We start from the raw sequence: 24,654 nt of genomic DNA on the forward strand, positions 1-24,654 counted from the left end.
ATTCCTATCCAAACGTTGTATAAATGCTCATTGGACGAATGATGAATAGTTTGGCGAATGTCTTGACTGAGTCCGATGGTGGACATTGTCTTATGAGGCTAAGCAAAGATAAGCAATCTCTTTGATCGATACTGGATGAGGGGGGGGGGTGTTACATAATTTAAATTCTACAGAACACATTTTATAAATAATCCCACACAGCAGTTTTGTCTCGATAAAAATATGATTGCCAAATAGAGCAACTTATCTGTAAGAAAACCTCGGATGTTGACCAAGTTTGAAAAGAATATTACGTCTTGAAGAAAATTTCCGTTATAAACTGTAGCATCTATCGCTTGATCAAAGACCATGTTGTAACTTATTTTACCTTTTATTTACCAGTTGTATATGTAATCCTCGATAGTATAGTGGTCAGTATCCCCGCCTGTCACGCGGGAGACCGGGGTTCAATTCCCCGTCGGGGAGATTACGTTTTTTGTTAATCAATCGATTTATTGTATTAACAAGAACTATTACCATTAACTGAAATTAACATTTATTTTGTATGGAACTAACCACAGCGGAAGGGGCCCCAGGTTGTTTTAACAATATGTAATAGACAATCCAAATAAGCCAAGTATAAGGTAGAATATTAAATACCCTCAGGGCAAAATATGACATGTACATGTTTGTAAGTATGCCTAGTTATTTTATATGGTGTATATATGTTTAATATATATTATGCCTATTTTCTGGCCTAAATAAATCTGATTGAAATATTAAAATAATTTGACTGAAATTGTAAGTAATTTGACTAAAATTTTAAGTATAGGACTGAAATTTTAAGTAATTTGACTGAAATTTTAAAGTAATTTGACTGAAATTTTGATGTAATTTGACTGGAATTTTCAATATATTCATGTGTTTCAATGTCTATTTCTAAACTATTATAGCACGAACGGGTAGCTCTTTATCTAAATCTTACATATTATGCATCTTTAAACAGGTATCAGACTCCCTATTGTACTGAGAGCTTAATGTAGAGAATGTCACACAAAACACAAGGCCGTATTAAGCTTGTCTGTGGCACCTAACTAAAAATATCACTTGGGCTCTTTTATCAACAGTGAAAAGGGGGCATATTCTGGCCATTGTCCGTCATACACAGAGACAATTTGTATGTTGTATGTCAGCAAGGTATAAGAGCGATTTGCCACGACCCCCCACCCACCCAACAAATAAATAAAAAATAAAACATAAATAGATAAATAAAATGAACAAATTATAAATTATATGCTTTACATAAAAATGCAGAGATAACACAAACGTCTGTAAGTGGTCCTATTTCCACTGTGATCTCTATATTTATTCCGCAAAAAATGTGTTTTTAGATAGCTAAAACCCAATTGTCTGTGATATCAACCTAGGGGAAAGTGGACGTTAAAGCCAAGTCAGCAGAAACTATGAAACTTTGATGACCTCGAACAAGTTTACCGGACTTCTTTTTACTTTAACGATTGTATAGAAATAACCCAACCAGACCCAGTCCAGCTTCAGACACACAGGACCCTTGACCCTCTTAATTCAAACAGCAACATCCCCCCCATCCATTTCCAAAACTGAAACAGGTTCTATTTACCAAAATAGATGTAGAGTTTCTCTTTAAAGCTTGACGAAGCCATTGATTGGAATTTAAACCAAGAGTATATTATAATATCTATATAAATAAAATTTAAGATATCTGTGTGTATGTATGTATGTATGTATGTATGTTCGCCCATCACGCTTCATCGCCGCGCTCCACTCCCACATACACGTATGTGGTAACAAATAAACAAGCATGACTCTGTGAATGTTTTAAGCCATCGAATTTGGACCCTGGTCGAATTTGGGCCATTGGCGAATTTGGGTCCCGTGTGACTTGGGCCTGGTTCCCGGGCGAATCACGCTTCGTCGCCGCGTCCCACCCCCACATATTTGGTATCAAATTAACCAGCATCAATGTTTTAGGCCATTGAATTTGGGCCCAGTGCGAATTTGAATATGTGGCGAATTAGGCCCCTGGCGAATCTGGGCCCCGTTCGAACAAAACCGGGTATTCTGCTAGTATATATATATAATTGGTCTATGGACATTTATTTCATCTCATAACTCCTTTATATATAGTATTATTGTCAAACTATGCAAATTAATGTCATATTATGTATTATATACTTTATAACCCTTTGTTATACGTTAACTAATATTATTTATAATCCACCCATTGTCATGGAAATCTATTATTATACGAATGTATATATGTATGATCAAATTTTAATATTTTGTATAGATTATCTATATCTGAAGACGTATATAGAGGGCAGACAGCTAGCTTATATGATTTAGTGTATGTCAGTGAGAAGTAAAGTGGAGAGTTTTTTGCATGGACATATGTTTTACTTATTTGTGTATTTATCTAGTATAAACATAGAAGTACTTGTACTTTATCAACTTTAATATATGTGTTTGGACTTTACAAGACCGCTCTATTGACACACGTATTAAACAGAAAAACATAATATGGAACACAATTACTATTGCAATTAAAGCGAGGGAGAGAGAGAGAGAGAGAGAGAGAGGACTAGGTCATTTCGGGATTAACATATTGTTTAATTTTATTTCAATAATTGACCTGTGTGTAGGGGTCTTTAGCAGTGGGAAGAAACCGGAAGATCCGAAAAAAAACCACGAGGTTAAACAGGCGACGCTACTCCGTGTTGCATGCAAATGTTGATGCATGTAATTTACAGACTTTAATTAGTTGTTATTTGTTTTTGCATATAAACCTGTTTGCATGCGAGGCGTTACTGAATGCCATCCTGTTCGTTTGTCCTTTGCATTCTGTGTGAATGACAGAGTAGTTCATCAGTTTATATGGATCTCCCCTTGTCAGTGGTGCAGGAAAGAGGGTCTGACAAGGACAGCTGTCTAGTCGTTCGGACTCGTGTATACATTGGCGTGCAGGTAAAAGATCCCTTGGCAGCTGGGATTTGATATAAGAGTAGACCATAGTGCCACTGCCCGGGAAGATTTCCCTCATAGCCCACTGTATGGCGTATATGCCCGTCTTCGTTCAACCCCATTAATTTATTTACATTTCATGTGAATGACAGAAAAAGAAATCGTTAGAGGATAATCCAAGAATTGACTTGGACTTCGATATTTATGGTAAATGGAAAGTGAGTAACGAAATACTGTACTACCTAAAGAAATGGACCCTCCCACCAAACACACCGCGCGGAAAAAAACGAGACTGTTTAAAATAGAATTTAGCAAACTGCGGTAGTTTTCTTTCGATTTTAGAGGGATTTAAAGCAAACTTTTGATGTATAAATTAGTTTGAATATGTGTTTACTCAAAATATATATCTTCCAATTACCCAGTCTGCACATGGGCAGACACCTTTAATGCGTTGATCAAAATTATAATTGAGATTCCATTTCAGAAAGGAAAATAATAGAAATATAGGACAACCTATAGAAGAATGAGGACGTCCTGTTATAATTTTAAGAAACGAGATAGCTAGCATGACATGTCAATGTTGTCACGATGATAAAGGGCTGTCTGTAGTTGAAAATAAAATGAAGTGCTTAAAGAGGCAATATCGCTTTTCTGATAGTTACAGGTCAGTAAAACAATCATTTCTTTTTATCGTGATTCGATGTCCGGAGATTCGATTTTTCGGACGAGAAGTGAATGTGATCTTTTTTTTTATTGAAATAATGGAGTTACCCCCCTTTCGTCTAAGATTTGTTCTTGACAAAATGGAGTTGCTTCCCTTTGTGTATTATAAATATAGCTTACATATGCATCGTGTATTGTTTTAAACAAGATGGTCTATAACTTATATCAATTTAGTATTATCTTATCTCATTAATTTCTGTTTTGATTAAATCAAGTATTGTCCTTTAGATTTACTATATATAACCAGGATATTTTTGGCTAAATAATCACCGTAGAGATCGATCCCTAACGACGTGACTTCCAATTCCCCAAGTCTTATAACTTATTTTACGTTTTATTTACCAGGCTTATATGTAATCCTCGATAGTATAGTGGTAAGTATCCCCGCCTGTCACGCGGGAGACCGGGGTTCAATTCCCCGTCGGGGAGATTACACTTTTATCAATCAATCGATCAATTTTATTAACAAGAACTATTACCGTTAACTGAAATTAACATTAATTTTGTGTCAAACTGACCACAGAAGAAGAGGGCCCGGGTTGTTTTAGCAAAATAATATAATGGAGCCTCCAAATAAGCCAAGCATAGGTTATAATACTGAATACCCTGAGGGCAAATGATATGTACAATAACGCATGTATATGTGTATATATTATAGGTTCGTATATTCATATACAACAGCTAAGTAACTCGGCGTTGCGCAGTTGACCTCGGAGTGTTTCTGAACCTCTGTAGGCTAGGTCTTTTGTCTGGCTTCAAATCTTACATAAATTATTATTTAGACATTTGTGCACATGACAAACCTATAATCAACTTTCTAGACCAACCGGTGAGCGAGATCTAAATGGATTAGAACACAGGGGAGAATTTTAAAATTTAACGATAAGCAGTGGGAGAAAACCGGAGGACCCGAAGAAAACCCACGAGGTTCGTGCCCACGCGCCACATCCCCTACCACCGCCATAAGGGGATACCGCACTAGGCTAGTGAACCAGCGTCTTATTCACTGAGTCACCGCCATAAAGGACAATCTTGGTGTCAGCCCTTCAGACAAAAGCTCGATGTGGCGATCCAAGGAGACTCATTATTTCTAACAGGGCGCGTAAAATCGCGGTACAAATTAGATGAAATTACTTCAACCAGTCTCCTGGACCTACAGACTCAGTAACTACACGATGTCGATACGAACAAACAAGACCCCAACACGCTCTCAACACCAAAGACCTTAGCACGACCGAACGCGATTCCGATGCGATGTAAGACAAGGAGATGCTCACTCTTGAATATCCACTAGATAACGACAAAAAATAGAAAAAGTCCGTGCATTACCATGTTTATATGAAAGATACATTATGGGAGATTCGATAACGAGTTGGCAGTTCTCACTATAATAGTTATAAACTAGATAATGTAAAGGGAATATGCTGAAAATTTCAGTCAAATTGATCCACTATGAACCGAGAACTAAGCGGTTGAAATTTCCGGCTAGCGTTGATCATCATTACTAAAGTCAGTACGATAAACAGCATAGTCTTGATTATCCATTTAATCGTTAAATCGTAGGGAAAGTTATGCAGTAAATCGGCTCATAATCCACTTAAGATCGCAGGCTAGCGACGCCATCTAGAGATGATTATGGTCTGGATAGATTAATTAATGTCTAATTAATAATTTAGATAACATTTCAGGCCGAAAGAAAAACCTGCAATAGACAGATTTAGCTCTTGCATAATGTACGTTTAAGTATATCTAGAATAAGTTAAAACAAGGGAATGCACAGACTATTTTTCTCGTTTTGTCTTATCTAGTGACATTCAATTGTTTTTTTGAATTATCAGATATTCTCTTACAGTCTCATGTAACAACTTTTTGTCTTCGAGGGAATTATCGGTTTTTTTTAAAGACGGCTGACTGTTCCCATGCACTGTTATCTGCGTTACGTTATCTTAACATCCTGTTTGTTTGTAATATAAATATACATAATCATCCGATTACTTTTATACAAAAATAAAGTTGACATTACTTCAGACACTGTTTAGCTGAAATGAAGTTTTTCGTGATTGGTCTGATTTGGGTTCTGCCTGCAATTGGTGAGTAATTGTGACGATTTGGGGCTATTTGTATGCACGTCCAAGCAATTTGTAGTTTTAAAAGGCCTGTCGCCAATGTATAAGATCATGTGACATTTAAGCTTGCGCTACTGGGGAAAAATAGAGAAATGGTTTGCTGTTGTATATAATACAAGGGTGTACAATTGCAGGACGACAAACAACTTGTCGCAGCTAAAATTCACTTAAAAATTGTGTCAGCAAATTTGGACGAAAACGAAGCCTTGGTACCCAGATTTTCAAATAGGAGTAAGACATAGTTCCACTGTTAGGGTAAAATGTTCCTCATAGCACACAAAGTCTGTCATTGAATCAACTGGCATGGTTTCGATTCCCCGGTTGTAGGTGTCAAGGAGTAAGGTCGCCTGTCCAACCTCCTCGTGGGTTTTCTCCGGGTCCTCTGGTTTTCTTCCACTGCTAAAGACCCCTATGCGCAAGCGAATTATTGAAATAAAATTGAACCATGTGTTCGTCTCGAAATGATCTAGTTTGTGTCGAGTGGACGTTAAACTCTTTCTCTCTCGTTATACTCTCTCTCTCTCTCACCTCTCTCTCTATCTCTCTCTCACACACTCTCTCTCTCTCTCTATCACACACTCTCGCTATCTCTCCCCTCTCTCTCTCACCTCTCTCTCTCTCACCTCTCTCTCTCTCACACACTCTCTCTCTATCTCTCTCTCACACACTCTCTCTCTCCCCCTCTCTCTCTCACCTCTCTCTCTCTCTCTCTCACCTCTCTCTCTCTCACACACTCTCTCTCTATCTCTCTCTCACACACTCTCTCTCTCCCCCTCTCTCTCTCACCTCTCTCTCTCTCTCTCTCTGGGAATTTGGTGGCCAAATGGTTTAACTCGTGCGTGTTAGATCTTCAGGTCTGTCATTAAGTCAAGTAGCGTGGTTTCGATTCCGCGCTTGTACGTGACAAGGTGTAGGGTCACCTGTCCAACATTCTTTTTTTCTTCTGGCCTTCCGGTTTCCTCTTACTGCTGAAGACCCTGAAATGATCTGGGTTGTGTCGAGGGGACGATAAATCCCCACCAGGTCTTCCAGTTCCCTCCCACTGCTAACGACGCTACGCGCGAGCGAACCTTTGAAAAAAAAATGAACCATATGTTAGTCCCGAAATGACCTTGTTTGTGTCGAGTGGACGTTAAAATCCATTTTTTGCTATCTTTTTTTTTTCATCTTCAGTGTTATCGTTTAACTGTAAAGGAAATGTGGACGGTGTTTTTGATATTGGGTGTAAAGTATTTGTGCAGTGTATAAACGGTACGGAGAATGTTGTAGAATGTCCAGTTGGCACTGTCTTCAACAAGAATACCAAACTATGTGATCTGTAAGTAAAACATACTCTGTGACTTGATTCATTGCGTTGGGGAATGGGAGGGGCTGGTTTCGTAGTAGCGACTGTAGGATGTTTGGTTGGGTGGGGGTGGGGTTGGCGGGGGGGGGGGGGGCTCTCGGGTTCGATGGGACGAAAAACCGAGGTCCGTGTATACATTGGCGAACACGTAAAATATCATGTCATGCACAATAGAGCCCGGGTGGTGCTGACGTGTCATTAGACCCCATTTCACTCATTCATTGCATAATATCTGTTTTCAGACCCATAAGGGTACCGTCACCATGTGGTGACATTATGGATTGCTCTAACAGAAATGATAGCCGATATGCAGATCTCTCGAAAGATTGTACTTCTTACTATACCTGTAATGGCGGAATTTATTTTGGTCACAACTTTTGTCCTGGAGGTAAGAAACTATGCCAACCACAATCAAGACCTGGTATAAACCAATCAATTGGTCGTTACTGTATTTCAAAGGAAGTGCACTTAACGATATCTGCCCTTACTTTATCTTTAAGGAAATATGTATGTGACGATATCTAACCTTATTTTATTTTAACAGATATGTAATTAAGGACATTTGCAGTTTTTACTTAATTTCAAAGGATATACCTATTCAACGAAATCTGTCCTTACTTTATTTTTAAGGAGATGTACTAAGCGATATCTGTCCTTACTTTATTTTAAAGGAAATGTACTCAACGATATCGGTCCTTACTTTACCTTAAAGGAAATGTAGCGATACCCGTCCTTCTTTTATTTTAAAGGAAACGTATTTAACGATATCGGTCCTTGTTTTATTTTTAGGGAAATGTACTCAACGATATCTTTCCTTACTTTACCTGAAAGGAAACGTACTGAACGATATCTGTCCTTTTTTTATTTTAAAAGAAACGCATTTAACGATATCGGCCCTTGCTTTATTTTTAGGGAAATGTAGTTAACGATATCTGTGCATATTTTATCTTTAAAGACATGTATTTAACGATGTCGGCCCTTGCTTTATTTTTAGGGAAATGTTCTTAACGATAGCTATGCATACTTTATCTTTAAGGACATGTCCTAAAGAAATGTATTTAAAGATATCTCTCTTCTTTTTTGTAAAGGAAATGTATTTAACGAGAAGATTCAAACTTGCGACTGGAAATACCACACCGATCCACCCTGTGGTACCAAAAATACATAAACATGTCAAAGAAAACCACTAATATTGTGTTAATTATTTTGTTAATTCATTTCTATAATTACTTGCATAGCATAAGAACAGATGGTGAAATGTGTCGAAGTATTCAATTACATCTCGCTTTACTTTTATGGAGCATCTTTTTTTGTAGTGAATTTGCAATAAATTGTTTTTGACATAACTACCATTCATGTTTTCTACTCTTCGCCTCGTCAGATCGCGAAAGTCGGAGTTTTAACATAAATGCCAAAATAAATTGAACATTATAGAGTATCCCCTACGATTAATAAGGGAACATAACCAAGGTTGATATAAATCCTGAATACCCCGAGATTAAAGAGACCCCCCTCCACCCACAGCAACCCCGTTTACAAATTTGGTGATATATCTGGACTAACACGTATTCAAACCAATCTGACTAAACATTTTAATCGCAAGGAGCTACCCCAAGCCATAAAAATCACTTTGAATTAGCTGCGCATTACTCGATACCAAGCTCGCTCCTCGATACCAGTGCACAAAACATCAGACAACAACTCGACAGCCTGTTAGTTTGGGACACCCTTTTATTTTGTCCTGTGCTCTCCCCATGTGTGCTTTTCTGGGAATCCAGTATTTTGCTAGAAAATATGCCTTGATTTCATTGTAAATACGGAGCCACGTTATCCCAGTGAGTAAGAGATAGAGAAATAGGGTTTAACGTCCACTCGAAACAAACTAGGTCATTTCGGGACTAACATATGGTTTAATTTTATTTCGCTTGCGCGTAGGGGTCTTTAAAACATGGCTTTTATATCAAATATATAATAATTATGACAACTTTCTTACACAAATATAAACCACACTTTAATATATAATTATGACAACTTTTTTACACAAATATAAAATAGAATGATGAACCCTTGCATATAAAACAGTAAAACTTGGTACAATGCTGAACATTGATACAATGCTGAACATTGATACATATTCCCCGGTAATAAATATTGTATTGTGATTGTCTCTCAAACACTTTTATGTCTAATTTTATTCAATCTAATTAAAACACAGATCCTATTTCGTTTTGTTTTTTATAGTTCAAAATTTCGTTTGACTTGTCTTCACAGCACTAGGATCTGGAAGAGTTGTTATAGATCTGTATTTTAATCAGAATGAATTTTATTTCAAATTCTAACTTGCAACACATGTACACAGGTTCACGTTTTTCTGTCCAATCTGAACGAATCTACACTGTCCATTGTCAGTCCTCCATTCTGCACCACTGACAGGGAAAAAACGCGCTGGAAATCCTGTCTATATGTCTGGTTAACCTGATATTAACGTTTGTTTTTCGGGGGTCAGTTTAGATTGTTGTATATTACACCAGAATTCACTGGTGCTGCTTCAGATGTTCTCACAGATCTTCAGAATAAAATAGGTAAAATCGTTGATTCTTATTTAATTAAAAATTAAATATCTATGTTTTATAATATTCAAGCTTGGATTCAGTCTGGTAAAAATGAGGCCCATCAAAAGATTTTACGCAACACTTATTAATTGTGATGGTGTGTTTGTTTGGTCTGCTTTGCACACACAACTTTTGGACAGACAACGATTGCACACACGACCTTTGGACACAGAACCACTGCGCACACGTCCTTTAAACACACAGCCACTGTACACACATTCTTTGATGCATAACTTATTCTGTTTGTAAGTGTAGGAGGACCGCACTACATGCAAAACAAAACGGACAAGACAAACCTGTGGACAAGATAAACTACATCGACCTTGCAAGAAATAAACAACAAATATCAAATCAAGTGAATGGATCCGGGAACCAGTTGAAGTTAAACATTAAAATATATTTGACATGCAAGTAACCAAGTTCCATTTGTTTGTGATTGAACTAACATATTTTAGAGTAGAGATATTTCTATGTATTATGCTGACATCGATCTATCGTAATATGTTCTGTAATATAAATGTTAGTGGCGTTCTATTTTGTTTATTTTAACAAAAGCCTGCACACTAAATGTCTTATTCTTGTTAATAAACCCTCTCTCCGCATCCTCTAGTTTATTCCACTTTATGAGTTTACTACATCCTTTACCACAATCAGGTCTAAATGTACATGTAGATGTATATTGTTTTACTTTAGATTCACTTACATTGTTTATATTTAATAGTTTTAGTGTATAACTAGCTGTAACGGTTTTAACTGTTTCATCTTCCACTCTCCTTAACCACAAATAACATCCTAATCCTGATGTATCTGTTTCATGTATAACATCTACACACCATGACATTCCTTGTATCATTACATCATCACCAGAGTAACCCACATCTGTCTCCAAAATCTCATTCAAACTAAAACTAGACGTCCAGGTTGGTGACTCCATTTTTTTTAGTAATTCACGTAAAGTTGTAACACCTATATCTACCATAGTATAATTGATATGTCTTACTGTGGGTATATCAAAACTGGTTGATCTGCTATCTTCAGTCAGTGTTTGTCCAATGGTTAAAGCATCTACAACTGGAACAGTAGATTTACCATTCAGCGAATCATTTATATATTTAACACTGGTTTGTAGCGAACTTTTGAATTGGATCATATCTCCATGTAATGTCTGTAACTTGTTACTTTCTTCGTCACAAATTTTATTCCTTTCACATTTTATATCACTACCATGTTTTCTGACCCTTTCACAAACTGTCTGAACTTCTTGATCAACATTGTCACAGGCTATTTTAGCTTGGTTCTTGATATCAGATATTTGACCGGTTAAAGATTCACAGTGTTTGTTGACTTCATCAATCTTTCCTTCTAACTCCCGCTTTATAATGTTTAACTTTCCTCTGAGTTGTTGGTCTACATCAGTAAGATCTGTATATGAGTGAGTTGTATGATCCAATATAACACAACTCCAACAAACAGCAACAAAACAATCGCGACAAAAAAATTCTATTTCTTTTGTCTTGTGTCTTGGACATAAATGATTTTGTGTTTCACCTTTTGGTTGGATGTAAAAGTTTGTTGAAAACCCACTTGCACCACCATCAGGTACTTGTATCTCTGTTCTACAATTAGGACAATTAAACTTGTTGAGATGTGAATGTGTTTTGATATGTTCGTCTATACAATGTTCACAAAACGTGTGAAAACATGGCAGTATTTTAGGTTTAGTAAAATCCTCTAAACAGATACTACAGCAATGTGTATCAATGCCTGCTTCTGCCATCTTTACCGTACAACACAGTTAGACACAGTCCATGTAAGAACTGCAACAATTATATTCAGTAGTTATAGATTATATTTATATGGTCGTTTTATACAACAGTTGAGATTACAGACACTTGTCCTCGATTTCACAGTTTCTATTACAGCTATATTCATTATGTTATACATACAACAGTTGAGATTACGGAAGTGACTACTTGTCTTAGATGTATGGGTTATAACACATCATTACAAATATATATATATATATATATATATATATATATATATATATATATATATATATATATATATATATGTGTATCACAGCCTTTGAAGAGGTCAAGACCTTGAGGTCAAGACCTTGAAGTGAGAACTGTCAGCTCTTTATCTAATCTCCCATAATGTCTAATTGATAATTTATGACATTTAAGGCCCTGTAGAAAGACCTGCAATAGGCAGATTTAGCTCTTACATAATGCCTGTTTAATGTAAACAATATTGGTATACATGTAACTGATGGTAAATAATTCAAATATAGATATTGAAATAAACAGGTTTCTGGAAAGGTTTTTCTCCCTGACTCCTTCATTTGGGTCTATATATCACCATGGTAACTAAAAGGCTTTAGCCCGCAGTCGTTAATTACAATTTATTAGATAAATTAAACATACATTATGCTAGAGGTAAATCTGCCTATTGCAGGTCTTTCTTTAGGCCTGAAATGTTATCTAAATTATTAATTGGACATTAATTAACTTTTCCAGACCATAAGCAACCCTCAATGACATCGCTAGCCTGCGATATTTACTGGATTAGGTTCCGATTTGCTGCTCAACTTTCATTCATGATTAAATCATGAAATGGATCATCGAGACCACGTTTTTTATCATACCGACTTTAGTAATGATGATCGAGGCTAGGCCGAAAATTCAATCGATAATTTTTCGGTTCAGAGTGGATCAATTTGACTGAAATTTTCAGCAAATTCTCTTTACGTTATCTAGTTTTTAACTAGTAAAGTGAGAACTGCCAGCTCTTTATCCAATCTCGTATAATGTATGTTTAATGGTGTAAAACAAAGACAGGTGATTAGGGAAATATGATATAGATATAAATGGAGGGGGGGGGGGAATTGTTGATTAAGATTCATTAAAATATAGCTGACTGAACTAAGTAACACTGTGTGGATTAGTACGACGTATTAAACATTTACTATTGGGCTGTAATTATCAGTTGTAAGAATAATGCATATTTATAAATGAATTTCACATTACTACCGAGTTCTTGGTGTGAAATTTTCCACGGAAATATTTATTTATGGCTAGGGATATGATATCATATCTTTCCTATCTAAATTACATCCTGCTTATTGTTGATATATATATGACGTAATTTAGATAGGAAAGATATATCATATCCCTAGCCATAAATAAATATTTCCGTGTAAATTTCCACATCAAGAACTCGTTGATGACAGGGAATATAAGTAATATTGTTATAATACATTATAGAAGTGTCAAGATAACCCGCTGTATAGAGATGTATGGTGTAATTTGAAAATGAAATGAAATGGGGTATAACATCCTACTTTTCTGCTCCGACTGTGCTAATAAAGACGGGCATACGTTGTACAGTGTGCTATGAGGGAAATTTTTTGCCTGGACAGCGGCGCTACACACGGCCTACTCTTGTATGGAATTCCAACAGCCAAGTGTTTTTTTACGTGCACACCAATGTGTATACAGGACCTCGGTTTTTCGTACCATCCAAATGACTATACGCTATCCCTTGCCAAGCCATCCATCCTGAACTTCTAACGTGAACCCCAGGTTAGCGGGCTAACATCGTACACACTGAGTCACTGCGACTCGTGTAATTTCAATGGAGACAAATATATTCGTAGCCATTATCTTGTAAATAGATTAAATAATTTCTTGAAAGTTCTAACCCAGGATTAACGTGTTCGCTTTAGTTCATATAATCTGTCATTGTTTCGACGATTCCCGGCTTGTAGGTGACAAGGATTAGGGTTGTCTGTCCAATCTCCTGGGGTTTTCCTGGGTCCTCTGGCTTGCTCCCAATGTTAAAGAATTATTGAAATAAAACTGAATAATGTTTTAATATGGACGTGACCAAGTTTGTGTCGAATGAAGGTTAAATTCTCTCTGTGATGTATATTTTTTATACGTGAACATTCTACAGAGTATCTGATCAATTTCAAATTTAGGCCTATATATAATTTTAACATTAGTAAGACGAAGAAGCCTATTTAATTTCAAGAATTTCCTTTAATTACTACTAGAGTTATGGTCCTTGTTTCGTTTTTTTTATTCGCTCAGATTTTCATGTGGACGTATTATGCCGTCGCCCCTGTCCGTCCGTCTGTCCATCCGCAATTTGTTTGTGGACAGTCTACAGGTCACAATTTTATCAGATTTTGATTTGTGGTTCCTCTGGAGGTGACAATTTTTGTCTGATTTTAAAAACCTTTCAAATATATCACCATTACACCCTAATGATTAGGACTGTCAAACAATATTGCTATATAGATATATTACAATACGACTTTCCGCGATACACTGTATTGATCCATTTTTGTTGTATCGATATTTTACTACTTTTACTTTATATTCAAATTTTAGCTAGACTGTTTATAAAGATTTCATAATCAGTCATAGTTTTTAGGCTTTGCACTGCAGTAAACAATAAGCCTACAAAGACAAGACCAAAGTTGTAAAAGCAAATAAAATATGGAAGACCAAACGGCTCTTTCTTCAATATTTTTAATTCTTAGATCTTAATTCATAGTCCTTAATTCTTATTTCTTCATTTGTTGTTGTATTTCGACATTTGTACACTAAAATTAACATTTAAAATCAAGATTTGTTAACAAATCAGACATTTGTCATATCAGATTTGTAAAATGTATTTTTGTTTAATTCAATGGTATTTTAATATCGTGTATTTCGTGTTATGGCCCGTATTTTGACGTTAAATTACCCCCCCCCCCCTCCTCATTTACGTGCTAGTTAGTCTTTTTCTTTTTTCAAGATATGTAAATATAAATACTTTCCGACAGTATATGAATAGATATCGAAAATGTCTTATTAAGATTATTTTTTTTTTAAATTTAAATACGCCTCCCCTCCCATCCCCTCCCTTCACTTAATAAATGAAATGAAATGAAATGAAATGGAGTTTAACGTCTCACTTTTCTGCTCCGAACTGAGCTAATGAAGACGGGAATCAGAATCTGAGTTACATAATAATAATAAGAAGTCGCCAAGAATCCATTTTAATTGTAATTGTGTAAAAAAGTTTATACTTTAGTTATATAGTACTGATTATTGTTGGGTTGTTATCTCAATCAATTTACTCAATGACTTCTATTTCAAGTACTTGATCGTATGACTTTGGAAGCAGTGAAATGAAATGAAATGGGGTTTAACGCCCTACTGTTCTGCTCCGCTAATGAAGACGGGCATACGCCATACAGTGTGCCATGGGGGAAATTTTGCCCGGGCTGCGGCACTATGGCCTATTCTTATATCGAGTTCCAACTGCCAAGGGATCTTTTACGTACACCTCGGTTTTTTCGTCCCATCCGAACGACTAGACATCTGTCCTTGTCGGGCCCTCCGTTCTGCACCACTGACAAGCGGAAACCACGCCTGAAAATCCCGATGAACTTTCTCGGCCAAGGCAGGGATCGAACACGCGACTTTCAGGTTACCCACTTAGTCTCCGTGGCTCCGACTTTGCATATGTCAAAGTTTGTGCTCTGCGTAAGTCGTACGTAGAAATGTAAAATGTAATGAGAGAAATGTAAAATGTAGACACGTCAAAAAACAGCCCTTTCCAATACAAAATTTGTCATTTGACACATAACATTTAATTTGACGTTTTGGCCTAGGCGGTATTTTGACTTAATCATTACCGGTTTTACCTATAATCAGTGGAAATTACATTTTAGCATAGCATTTAATATTGGCAGCGATACCCTTCCACAATGCCCGTCTTCATTAACCCGGTTAAGGTAGAAACGTAGGACGGCACACATCATAAACGATTATTGAACCGTCTACCATCTTTCATCTCTAGAAACGTGGGCTTTTGAGGATGCAGTATGATGGCTCGTATTGGAGGCATGATTGCACCTTTTATTTTTAATTTAGTAAGTATTATTATAACCGTGTTATGATAACTCTAATAGACTTTTCAGTTGAAACTTTAAGATACAAGGGGGGGGGGGGTGGCCGAATGGTTAACGCGTGCGCGCTGAATCATAAGGTTTGTCATTGATTCCCCCGTTGTACACGATTAGGTGTAGAATCACCTGTCCAACATCGTGGGTTTTCTCCGGGTCCTCCGGTTTCCTCCCTCTGCTAAAGACCTCTACGCGCATACAAATTATTGAAATAAAATAGAACCATATGTTAGTCCCGAATGACCTGGTTTGTGTCGAGTGGACGTTAAACCCCATCTCTCTCTCTCTCTCTCTCTCTATCTCCCTCTCTCTCTCTCTCCTCGCAGCTTTTGGTGTGAATAGACCCAACCCGACGCACGCTTTCTCCCTAGTCATTGCTTTTAGGAGTTATCCAAATTGCATATTATGAAAGTATTTAGAAATACGTACAGATTGCTATTGTGCTTCATACAGAGATTGGAACCATCGCAGAACCTACCACAGCCTTATTTTGGCTAAAAGTACATCAAGTATTGTTTAAATGTGTTTCAGAGTAGTAACAGAATGGTACCTTACATTATAATGGGTGTTACGATCACAATAAGCGGTATTTGTGCTTTACTATTGAATGAAACAAAGGATTCGGCTTTACAGGACTTAATAGGAGACATCGATAGAAATGAAACACAGCAGAAATCAGATGTACCAACCAAAGATATGGAAAGATCACACGAAGGGGAGACAAATCCAAATGGTGAATTAACCGAGGACGTCCAGAGCAAAGAAGCAGAATGTACCAGTGTGTAGCGATATCATAGTATACGCATCGCTTCTAAATGCAATAAATAAACGTGGTGTGTTGCTTAACTAATTAGTTACTTTATTTGTCGGGTGCGGGGAAAGCGGGTGGTATTAATGTCTTTTCAAATTCGTTTTTACGGCACATTTCGCCTCTATAACTGCATTTGGTTTGAAGAATTTTGTAAAAAAAAAAAAATAGTTATTCTCCCACCACTAAAACATACTGGTTACGAGATATCATTCTCCGAAACTTCCTGAAGACCGCCATGAGTTAATTGCGTTATTTGGCCAAATTTGAGTGAGATGTTGTCTGATACATTATTGAGAGAGAGAGAGAGAGAGAGAGAGAGAGAGAGAGAGAGAGAGATGGGGTTTAACGTCCACTCGACACAAACTAGGTCATTTCTGAACTAACATATGGTTCAATTTTATTTCCATAATTTGCTTGCTCGTAGGGGTCTTTAGCAGTGAGAGAAAACCGGAGGACCCGGAGAAATCCCACGAAGTTGTTGGACAGGCGACCTACTCCTTGTCACGTACATCCGGGGAATCGAAACCACGCCAGTTGACTCAATGACAGACTTTATGATACAGCGCGCACGTGCTAACCAGTCAGACATTCAATCCCCGTAATATTTATAAGTTTAACCAGTTGTTTAATACTTCAAATATTATCACTTTGGAAAAACTATGTAAATTTATAAAATTAATAAATGTGAAAGTCAATCCTTCTAGATAATTAAGTTAATTTTGTTGTATTGTTCGCACATGCACGTAATTATATATGATATTATATTTCTATGGGGGGATCCCGGTGGGTAAGACGCTGGCTCGCTAGCCTGGAGGTCGGGTTTCGATCCCTGCATTGGCGGAGAAAGTTCATCCAGATTTTCCGGCGTGGTTGTCCCTTGTCAGTGATGCAGGACGTAGGGCCTGACAAGGACAGCTGTCTTGTCGTTCGGATGGGACGGAAATCCGAGGTCCCGTGTACAGATTGGTGTGCACGTAAAATATCCCCTGACAGTTGGAATTCGATATAAGGGTAGGTCGTAGTGCCGTTGTCCGGGCAAAATTTCGCTCATAGCATACGGTATAGCGTATGTCCGTCTTCATTAGCCCGGTTCGGAGCAGAATAGTAGGACGTTAAACCCCATTTCATTTATATTTTTATGTTTTCTCTGTATCTGTGTATTAAAGTTCATGAGAATAAAGTTCATTCAGCAACTATAGTTAGCAACTAGTTTATAGCAACCAATTTAGTTAAACACTAATAAAAGTTTATTGTTTGTAACTTAAAGATACATTATGTAAGATTAAGATAAAGAGCTAGCCATTCTTGCTATAATTGTTCGAATATAGATAATGTAAAATGAGTAATTTGAAAATTTCATTCAACTTACTCTATTGCGAGCGAAGATATTAGCCTTTGAAGGTTTTGACAAGACGTGTGCAATAATTTCAACCACCGTACTGGTTGTTCGAAGCTACGTCTCGCTCATCAAAATATGGCTGAATTTAATATCGAGATTTGATTATGGACTGGATAAGTTAATTAATGTCTAATTAATAATTAAGATAACATTTCAGGCCTAAAGAAAGACCCGCAATAGGCAGATTTAGCTCTTGCATAATGTATGTTTAATCTAAATCACCTTAAATATAATTAATTGAGTATACAGGTCACAATTCTATGGAATACAGTTACATAATGTATGTTTAATCTAAAGCACCTTAAATATAATTAATTGAGTATACAGGTCACAATTACTGCTTATTACTGAGCGACGTTTCGACTAGGCTTCTCTAGTCATTATCAATCAATGATAAAATATAAAATATAACCAGACTTTATATACATGTACACAGCAATACTTAGTGAATGCTGACCAACCATAAATCTCCCTTAATTACATGTACCTAAAGGGAATCTGATTTAATTAAGGATTATAAAGTTAAACGCTAATAACAAAATTCAATAATACCAATTTAACTAAAAATTGACTAATTGATTAATTGATAAGTTGTTGTGGAGTATATACAATGATTAGTAGGTTTTAATAATGACAAACGTTGAAAGAAAATGAAATTTGATAAAATGTTATCAACGACCCCTTTCAATGAAATAAACACAAATGATTAATGAATAGATTGTTGTGGAGTATTTACAGCGATTTGATGAGGTTGTAATAATGACAACATCCTAAGAAGATGAGATTTGATTCGTATTATAATGAAAAATAATTGATATGTGCATGTTGATGCGAGTGATTCTACTGATATACGAAAAAAAAACCCTAGAAAAATGAACAATAACTGCACAAATGATCAATAATCCCCTGAAGGCCGACAGGATTAGAACTATTGAGTGCATTAAATTACAATAACAGCAGGCCTGAAAAGCAAATAAAAAAACAAAACAAAAACCCCCCAAAATAATCCTTATAATCCTAATTAAATCAGATTCCCTTTAGGTACATGTAATATTTCTGGTTGCTCAACATTAACTAAGTATTGTTGTGTACATGTATATATTGTCCTGTCATATTTTCATTTTTTATCATAGCTAGGGAAGCCTAGTTGAAACGTGACTCAGTAATAAGCAGTAATTGTATTCCATAGAATTGTGACCTGTATACTCAATTAATTATATTTAAGGTGATTTAGATTTTTTGAAACGATCTCAAGAGACGGTATGACAACTCGATTGAAGGTAAGTTAAAATAAAAATAATTATTTCACGATACATGGGACACTGATTTCTATGCTCTGGACAAATATTAGCATACACCCGCATTTATTAAATGAAATGAAATGGGTTTTAACGTCCTACTGTTCTATTCCGACTGGATAAATGCAGCTGGGCATGTGCTATACATAGTGTGCTATGAGGGAAAGTTTGCCCGGACAGCGGCGCTAAGGTCTACTCTTATATCGAATTCCAACTTGCAAAGTATTCTTTTACATACACGTCAATATGTACGCGGGACCCCGGTTTTCCGTCCCACCCGAAGGACTAGACAGCTGCACTTTTCAGGTCCTCCGTCCTGCATCACTGACAAGCGGAAAAAACAACGCCGGAAAATCACGATGAACTTTCTCTGGGCGAATTACCCGCGACCGTGACTCCCTTGGTGTGAAGGATTAGAATTGTGAGAGGGTGTCAAATCTGCGAGGATGAACTCTATTGATTCTAGGACTTCCTGGTCCAGAGATATAATATCCTCCAACGCTTGTGGACACGATAGAAATTGCATTTCTTGAAGACATCCAAATTTTCCTTTCGGATAAGCCGCTGTGGCTATCTTGACACAGCTGCTGCGTGGACGTACATCTGTATATTCACGCTTTGCGTGACTATCTTCATTATATTTTAATATTATTATTTTTTTTCAGAATAAGATTAAGATATGTGCTTGGCTGCTTTTTTCTGCCAGTTGCTTGACTTTTGGTGTTTTCAATTTGTTGCCATGTACAGCAGTCTCGAATGACAGGACTCTAGTGTATACGTGCCGACAAGGGGTTGTATGTGGAGGCTGGGCCGACAGACAAAAGGGTTTAATAGCTGTTTATCTATTGGCTAATGCCACCCAATCCGGATTTAAAATAGAGATAGACAAACCGTGTGACGTAACATCATTTTTACAACCCAAATCGCGAGACTGGAGACTGGATAAAGAGAAGACAAAGAATCTGTGTACAGAAGAACGAAATTTTGTAGACAGCTACGGGAGAGAACTCCGTCAAAATATAAAAACCAACAACATTTCACGTTTCTTTAATAAGGATATTAATTATTTAACAATAAATAGTGAATTTAGTCATTATATTCGACAAAACAAACTTCACAGACACAATTTAAAATGGTTAGAAAAACTTAGCATGGGCCAAATATTTGCTACAATTTGGCAAGAAAATATGTCACTTACCGCAGACTTGGAACGAAGCTATCAAAACTTTATGAAAAGAACTAATGGCAGGAAACTGGTTTGCGCTCAGGTTCGAATGGGAGGTAACCCGTCTATGCCTAACGATTTACGCAATCGAAATGATATGGATCACGTGATTGATATTTTAGATTTTTTTCGAAAGTATGATGATCCTAAGCTGTTTAGAATATTTGTAACAACTGATGCTGAACAAGTCAGAGTAATAGTGAAGCAATCATTCCCAGACGTGGTCATGGATACAGAAGGTGTTATAGCACACGTGGACCAAGAAAAGGACCAACAGAAATCTTGTGAGGGATTTAAGAAAGTTATTTTAGATCAGCATATTTTAAGTACCTGTGATGTGTTGGTGATTAGTTATAGTGGTGTTGGGCGTCATGCTGCCTGGGTGCGAGGTACACCAACAGACTTGTTTTGCTTTATTGGTGGGAACGTTATTCCATGTAATTTCACTCATGATTTGTTTCAGCCTTCCGTCTGGTGAGGTCCAACCAGACCGTAGTGATGCTGTCTGGGCAAAATTCCCCTCATAGCTCACTGTATGGCGTATGCCTGTCTTCATTAGCCCAGTTTGGAGCATATCAGGAGGATGTTGTTAAACCCCATTTCATTTCATTTTCTTCTAGGACAATTCGTCCCTTAGGACAGTTTGTCCCTGAACAACAATAATGGTAGTACCATTATCAAAAACTGAATTAATCTTTACTTTTTATCCTAAACTTCAGTTTTGATGCTAGTTTTACATCGTTTTACATTTAGTATTAAAACAAGGCCTTAGTTAGAGAATCCATTTCTCCCTTCACTATGGGTATTGTCCAGAGGGGACGAATTATTCGGGGGCGAATAGTCCTAGGGAACGAATTGTCATGGGACAAGTTGTCCTAGGACGAATTGTCCCGTACCCCCGTATATCGAGAATTGGGTATAAACAATAACGTTGGCCATGGGGCAGGTGCTCGAAGTTATCTATTTTGGCCGAGTATAACCAGACACCAGACGAATATACTAAAACGTGAGTTGTACGGTTTTACCACAGTCTATGAATAGTGATAATACCAGTGATATTCTTGGTACTATAGATTGGAAATGAACATGAAAGGAAATGGGGTTTAACGTCCTACTTTTCTGTTCCGACAGGTCTGTTGAAGACGGACATACGTCATGCAGTGTTCTACTGCCTACTCTTATTTCAACTTTCAACTGCACGTCAAGGGTTCTTTTATGGGACCTCGGCGTTTCGTCCCATCCGAAAGACTACACGCCCAACACCACTGACATGGGGGAACCAAGTAGGAAAAGGAAAATGCCGAGGAACTTTCTCGACCAACATCGGGATCGAACACGGACCTCCATGTTAGTGAGGCAACGTCCTCCTCACCGAGGCATGGCGACACCCACTATAAATTTGGATTATTAGTCTTGTTTGAGTTTGGCCGATGCTGTTTAAAACGTCTTTAATGAAATATATATATATATATATATATATATATATACAAATACAATGATTGCGCGAATTCATATGACCGCATTGTCCTAAATTTGTGTGACGACTTGCCTGGGTTTGTGTGAACGCTTTTCTAGAATTTATGTGACCGCCTTGCAGGAATTTATGTGACCGCCTTGCTAGAATTAATGTGACTGTTTTGTTAGAATTAATGTATTTATGAGACCGCCTTGCTAGAATATATATACCCACACTGACAGAATATTTGAGCATAGAATACTCAAGCAGTTATTTAAAGTAAAAAAACATGTGTTGTTTTCTGGGATTGCCATCGAATGTATTTTATAAATTTCATCAGGTTAAAACATCTCCTTAAGACTTCCAGCCGCGAGAGCATTCAGAGCCATGGTGATTCTGCCCAGAACTTTTATGCACGATTATCAAGACAGTGGGTGTTCTTTATTCGACTTTGTTAAAGCATCAAATTAGTTATCAAATATTTTTTGTACCATAAATAAATTTTAATTGATTATATTGTTTATACTTGTGCAAAACAAATATGCCCGTTTTTATATGCCCACATTTTTCATGTGGACGTATATTGTCGTCGCCCCTGTCCGTCCGTCAACAATTTGTTTGTGGTCACTCTACAGGTCACAATTATTATTTGATTTTGACGAAACTTAAAATATAGGTCTATCTCCCAAAGATCTCGGTTCCTTTCGATATTACCATGTATCGGACAATAACTTCATGGATCATAGCCCCTGATTGTACGAAAAATCACGTTTTTAGATTGTGGACACTCGAGAGGTCACAATTTTCATCCAATTTTGATGAAACTTGAAATACATGTTTATAACCCAAAGATCTTGGTTCCTTTTGATAATCGCGCATATCAGATCGTAACTTCCTGAATTATGGCTCTTGAATGTACGAAAAAACGCGCTTTTAGCTTTTGGTCCCTCTAGAGGTCGCAATTTTTATTCGATTGAAAAAAAAAACATTTGAATATTTCAGCGTTACACCCTAATCACGGCTGAGTTAGTATTTCGTGAAAATCGGACCAAAATCTACCGAGAGTGATATCGAGCCATAGCGATGAACGAAGCAGTTTTAAACGGTTTTGTACTTTCAGTGAAATAATCATAAACATAATTATGCAAGAGCTAAATCTGTCTATTTCAGGTCTTTCTTTAGGCCTGAAATGTTATTTAAATTATTCATTAGACATTAATTAACCTATCCAGGCCATAATCAACTCTAGATGATATCGCTAGCCTGCGATCTTTAGTGGATTGTGAGCCGATTTACTGCATAACTTTACTTCACGATTTAACGATTACATGGATAATCGAGACTATGGTGTTTATCGTACTGACTTTAGTAATGATGATCGAGGGTAGGCGGAAATTTCAATCGCTTAATTCTCGGTCATAGTGGATCAATTTGAGTGAACTTTTCAGTAAATTGCCTTTACATTATCCAGTTTTTAACTATACTATGGTGTGATGTGGATCTGCCCGAGGAAAAGAATACTATTTTCTCAAGTTCATACTTATATAACATCAACTAAACGATTTACCTAACTTCCATTTATAATATTATATGTAGTTCCGGTGCACTCTTTGTATGTATGTTTAGTTTTATTTTGTACATGTAAATAAAGTTTAGTTCATATTCCTCAATTTTATATGTATTATTTGTTGAAATAGTCTTATTATATACTATTCAAAAAAAGTAGAGGATATTTGATTTTGGGGGCATAATACTAAAATATGCAAATGAGTACGAAAAAAGTCACTATAGAACCTAACAGAAGAAACATTTCCAGTTACATGTGACGCCCAAACGCACCAATAGCTACCGCATGGAATGCAGGTGATGCTTGGGATCATCATGGGGGTCCAACCCAAGATTTGCACGACTCTGACTTTGAATGTTACAGTCATTGTGGCATTGAATTCCAGGGTGGAAACATCAGTTTAATTGTTTTAGTGACCAGAAAACAAATTTTGATATGCGTCGGCTTACCCAAAATGAAAGGTTACGTGCCCTTGGCATGCTACAGATCGGCACAACACAGGCGGTTGTGGCGCGGACGATGAATGTTTCTCAGTCTGTCATAAGCAGGCTATGGTCCAGATACCGTGATACACAATCTGTACAGGACAGACCACGCTCAGGTCGACCAAGGGCGACAACTCAAGCCCAGGATCGATTTATCCGTACCTTGGCCTTGAGAAATCGTGTCATCACAGCAAATCAGATCAGCTGTTTGACCCCGGGTATCATTTTACCCTTATAATGGTCAGTCTGTACCTTACTTAGTCTAACGATCATTTGGAATAAATCAATGAATGTGAACTTCATTTCATTTTGTCATTTGTTTCTTCGTCAGTTTCATTAGGTGACTTTAATAACACTTAAAAATCAAATATCCCCTACTTTTTTTGAATAGTATATATATGGACCTTATAATGCACTATATTAAAGATACATTATGGGAGATTAGATAAAGAGCTGACAGTTCACACGGATATCGGAAGTACAATAAAAACTTGTTTACAAAAGTATTCTAAAGAGTGAAAACTGACATATTTCAAGATTTACTGTTTTAAGAAATAGTTTAGATCAGCCGGCTCAAGCTTTTTGTCCATTCTTTAGGCTTAGAGCCAGCCTCCACCGACAATAAAATCGCAAACGAGTGTTCAAACAATAAAAGCCTACATT

General features: G+C 36.9%; 3 protein-coding genes and 2 non-coding genes across 5 annotated transcripts; 4 read left to right on the forward strand and 1 right to left on the reverse strand.

The window, feature by feature from the left end:
- The first annotated feature begins 393 nt into the window (after window positions 1-393).
- Window positions 394-465, forward strand: Trnad-guc (transfer RNA aspartic acid (anticodon GUC)). The gene has a single exon. It is a non-coding gene; the product is annotated as a tRNA-Asp (tRNA).
- Window positions 466-4,059: 3,594 nt separating this feature from the next.
- Trnad-guc (transfer RNA aspartic acid (anticodon GUC)) lies at window positions 4,060-4,131 on the forward strand. Its single transcript has one exon. It is a non-coding gene; the product is annotated as a tRNA-Asp (tRNA).
- Window positions 4,132-5,703: 1,572 nt separating this feature from the next.
- On the forward strand, window positions 5,704-8,519 carry LOC126824476 (uncharacterized). Its single transcript, XM_050553710.1, has 4 exons — window positions 5,704-5,792; window positions 7,002-7,146; window positions 7,416-7,561; window positions 8,238-8,519. Exons 1-4 carry the CDS (start codon window positions 5,747-5,749, stop codon window positions 8,339-8,341), a joined length of 441 nt encoding a protein of 146 aa, XP_050409667.1. The 5' UTR covers window positions 5,704-5,746; the 3' UTR covers window positions 8,342-8,519.
- A 688-nt stretch (window positions 8,520-9,207) lies between these two features.
- Window positions 9,208-11,562, reverse strand: LOC130013156 (tripartite motif-containing protein 2-like). Its single transcript, XM_056101796.1, has one exon. It carries the CDS (start codon window positions 11,560-11,562, stop codon window positions 10,306-10,308), a length of 1,257 nt encoding a protein of 418 aa, XP_055957771.1. The 3' UTR covers window positions 9,208-10,305.
- Window positions 11,563-19,165: 7,603 nt separating this feature from the next.
- Window positions 19,166-23,549, forward strand: LOC126823338 (uncharacterized). The gene is made up of 2 exons (XM_050552126.2): window positions 19,166-19,240; window positions 19,924-23,549. Exons 1-2 carry the CDS (start codon window positions 19,223-19,225, stop codon window positions 20,959-20,961), a joined length of 1,056 nt encoding a protein of 351 aa, XP_050408083.1. The 5' UTR covers window positions 19,166-19,222; the 3' UTR covers window positions 20,962-23,549.
- Window positions 23,550-24,654: the final 1,105 nt, after the last annotated feature.

This window comes from Patella vulgata, chromosome 6 (assembly GCF_932274485.2).
Source record: "Patella vulgata chromosome 6, xgPatVulg1.2, whole genome shotgun sequence".
Classification (NCBI taxonomy): domain Eukaryota; kingdom Metazoa; phylum Mollusca; class Gastropoda; family Patellidae; genus Patella; species Patella vulgata.